General features: G+C 38.9%; 1 protein-coding gene across 1 annotated transcript; it reads right to left on the reverse strand.

Annotated features, from left to right (window-relative positions):
- Window positions 1-844: 844 nt before the first annotated feature.
- Window positions 845-4,219, reverse strand: LOC129457139 (uncharacterized). Its single transcript, XM_055229238.1, has 3 exons — window positions 4,076-4,219; window positions 2,285-2,482; window positions 845-1,363 (listed from the first exon to the last, which is right to left on the reverse strand). Exons 1-3 carry the CDS (start codon window positions 4,145-4,147, stop codon window positions 845-847), a joined length of 789 nt encoding a protein of 262 aa, XP_055085213.1. The 5' UTR covers window positions 4,148-4,219.

Consider the following 4,219-nt stretch of genomic DNA (forward strand, 5'->3'; position numbering starts at 1 on the left):
ATATATATATAATCTCTAGTGGGCATTTGAAGTAACTGGCTGTTACTGTTACACATGCACTCAAATTCTAATTAGTTATAGCAGTATTAAAATGATATGTACTGATGTATTCAGTTTATGTAGTGCTTTTTTGAACACTCAAAGATGCTATACAGTGCAGTTTTCATTCACTCCATACTCTGTGGTGATAAGCTACTATTCTACAGCTGCCCTGAAACTCTTGTGAGACTCATTCAGATTTCTGAGTGGATAATCTTCTTGAGAACCAAAACACCAAATTATAACAGGTAAATAGACTACCATGTCCACTTGTTTTCTATTTAAGAATAACTCTACATTAGAATTGTTATCAGTAAAAGCTATATTTGATTTGAAACTCATCTGGGTGCACAGTTTTGTCATGTTTATAGAATTTAAAATCATAATATGCTTTTTCATTAAGTTGCATGAAAAAGCAGTGACCTGCTGTATTGGTGTAAGTTTTAATTTAGGTATTAGGAACTGTAGAGCACCTGCAGCCAGACTCTACATTAAAGAACTGTAGAGTCTGGCTGCAGGTGCTGGGGTTTAGGTTGTGACCATTCAGATCAGAGACAGTTTTTTTCAGGTTTAAACCAACTGGACTGAAGCACCTCAAGTCAGGCTCATTCTACTTTCTGATTTTATAATTGTCTTGAACCAAAACACCAAATTATAGCATAAAGAACTTAGCCATCATGTGTAGTATTTTTGTAATTAAGACATTAGCATTATAATTGTTATCAGTCACTATATTTGATTTGAACATGTTTACCTTTTATCTTGTGACAATCTAAAATCAAAATCTTACACAGTTCCTTTAAGACTAGTTGAATTGATCAAATGGATCGTAGTCCTCTGGTGGTGTCAGAATGGACTTCAGAAACTCGGATATCACGGGTGGGACAACCTCTTGGACAACCTCTTGGACAACCTCTTGGACAACCTCTTGGATCACTTCAGGTGCAGGGGGGAGATCTGGCAGAGCAGGGGGCTCTATGGGCACCACGGGGAGGGGGAGGGGAAGGGGCAGTGGGGGCTTCTCTGCAAAAAACTTCATCACTTTTGGTAGCACCAATATAGCTACCAGTGCCACACCTGCTACTCCAGTCATAACTGCAGCATATTTGGCATAAGGCGGGCATCTTGTTGCTTGGTCTATGTATCTATCGAGGAGAGAGTTTTTGGCCTGCTCTCTGCTCTCCTCCAGGCTCAAGCCGCTGTCAGTGTGAATGCGGCTCTGCTCTGTCTGAATATCATGCTCTACTTGTTCCAAAGCATCATTGCTTAAATACTTCTGGTTTTCATCAACCATTTTCTCCACAGTATTCAGGATCGCTTCCACCTAGGGGTGTCAAGATGATTACGTTAATTAGTAGTCATGATTATTCAGGTCACAATACAATCATAAAAACAAAATTCAGAAACAAAATAAGATGGAAGTAATTTCCATTTAATTTAAACTTCAAAAAAGTATCATTAATGTGCCTGGCAAATCCAGAATAATATCTCTCTGTATTTTTTCTACAGATTGATATCAGTCTGATCCCCTCGTCCTCCGTTGCGTCTCAAGCCCGGTCGTCCAATCAGATCTGTTATTTTCAGTGATACATGTGAAATGAAAGGAACTCATTGGTCATCTATTATTTACAAATGAAATCAAATTTATCTCATCTCAGATTAACAGGGTTTAGTGCTTCACTCATTGATTCTGCAGAAACCTGTGATGTTACTTCAAAATATTATTTCTCAAGTAGAAAGTACAAAGTAGTGGTCCAATAAATTACTCAAGTAAGTATTTGAAAAAAAGTAAAAGTACTACTCAATTAAGAGTGACTTAAAAGAGGAACTGTCGAACATAACATCTGATATAATTATAATTATATCATTTGGAGTTAAACTTATTTGAAGGAAAACTAAAAAAATAACTAAACAATGCACAAAATCTGTTATTTTCAAAGGACAGACACAAAAATGTGAAAAAATAAATCATCTGAAGGAGCGCTGTTCAAATAATTTAATATTGTCAAGATAAAGCTTTTGTCACTTGTAGATTCACTTACAGTCGGAAGAGGAACCAACATCTTTACTCAAGTAAGAGTACTGTTACTTCAACAAAATTATTACTTAAGTAGCAGTGAAAGTACTCTGAAAAGTACAATTACAAAAGTTACTCAATTAAATGCAACTGAGTAAATGTAATTGAGAACTACCCACCACTGCACAGAACAGACAAAAGTCATAATCATTAAGCCCTAAATCTTACCTGAAACTCATTGCTCCGCTGTGGGTCTTCCTTTTGCTGATCTTTGGTCCAGTACTTGTTGTCGACCACGTGACAGCGCCCCCCGCAGGCCTGCACCAGCTTGGCCAGCTCAGTGTTCTCCTCCACAAACTCCAAGATGTCTGTGTTCTCCGGGAGCTGGTCTCCATGAGTGAAAACTACAATGGTGAATCGGAACATCTGTTATGAGAAAAGCATTGATTAGGATGAGGAGGTGGTGTCACACTGAGCGGACAAAATATTGTTTAGTGTGAAGTAAAAGTGGCCCATTTGGTCAACAGTTAACACTCCTGTACCTACGCCTGTCATGATAAATGCTATATCAACTTATCGCTCAATACATGACAGATGGAACAATCATTTTTGGGGGTCAATATTTACGGTGGAGACTTTTTCTTTGCACTAGTGGGAAATATTTGCTTAATTTTTTGTACCATAGTTAGATCAGAGCTGTAGAAGGTTGAATTATGAACTTCTATACCTCATTATAGACGCACACTAACTACTTAAGTGTTGCATTTTGTTATGTATTTACTGTATCGCAATTCATTTTCTAAAAACTATTTTGTACATTTAGAATAGTTTTTTTGGGATAATTCTGTTTCATGGTTTGTTTTCAATATTATCATTGATCATCTATATTTACTTCACCAATGTACCGTACTTCAAAATTTGTTTATTGTCCAGGTAGTGCATGCTAGTTGTGAAAAGCACTTCTAAACTCATCGCCGTGAATAATTATGATGCTCTGAATAACTGAATAGGAAAAACTGTGGACCACTGCAGACTGACAAAAAGAACTAGTTCTGTTTTTTTTTTACTTTTGTGGTAGAGGCTTCGCCACTTAGAACCTGGAAGTAAGCACAGAGAGCAGCGTTCTGATTGGCTGAGCTTGGGCGGTCCACCACAGTTTCACTTTACCATCTGAAAAAAGATGTTTTAAAACTATGCACAGATTTATGCATGTGGATATTAACTATTTACCAAAAGGTTTGTGAGGGCTAGGCAGGGCTGGCCCTAGCTTTCAGGGGGCCCTAAGCTGAATTTGCCTGTGGGGCCCCTGGCTCAACTGTTGGTGATTCACATTTGACAACATTATAATTCTGCTCTCATCACCTTGACCAGTTGTATTTGTGTTTATGTGACCAACATCAGACTGAAAATATCCAGAATGTCACAACTACCACAGTCACAAGAACAGAACACAAACATATAAGGGGCGTTAACATGTAAAAAATTCTAGACATTTTTTCTTCATTTCTGGTGGATTTTATTGTGTTCCAGTTGGCGACAGTGGGCTTAAATTTACATTATGTCGGGTCCTTGTACCAGTGTAAACACAGAGCTGCCCTCACCTCTGCCCGACTCAAAAACAAATGGACAGATATTTTGCTACTACAGATATAAAACAAATGTAATCGTTTGAGAGGGATATTTAGGCTGCTGTAAACACACAAGCCCTGTGTCCAATAGACGTGATATATTATTTTCAATCTAAATGTTTGGGCTCTTGGGGGCCCTCTGGTGGCCTCGGGGCCCTAAGCAGCTGCTTATTCTGCTTATAGGTTGGGCCGGCCCTGGTAGTGTGAAAATCAAGTAATTCAGCTTTAAAGTCCAGGTGTGATTGATCCATGGCTTTTACTATGGATTAGACCTGGGATTACACAGATACCGCAGCTTTAAAGTAGCTAGAACTTACAATATACTGGCTGTGCTATAGGATAGATAATAAATATAGAACATAGACATTTTAAATTATTTCCCAGGACGCACCTCTTCCCCAAACTGTGTCTTGATGTGCTCCACCACAGCCTGCTCCTGTCTCGTGTACCTCTGCACGGGCATCACCAGCAGCAGCGCGTGAGGCCCCGGAGCGCACTGGACCAGGCAGCTCAGCCATTCACAGTGTCCCTCCAG

This window comes from Periophthalmus magnuspinnatus, chromosome 18 (assembly GCF_009829125.3).
Source record: "Periophthalmus magnuspinnatus isolate fPerMag1 chromosome 18, fPerMag1.2.pri, whole genome shotgun sequence".
Taxonomy (NCBI): Eukaryota; Metazoa; Chordata; class Actinopteri; order Gobiiformes; family Gobiidae; genus Periophthalmus; species Periophthalmus magnuspinnatus.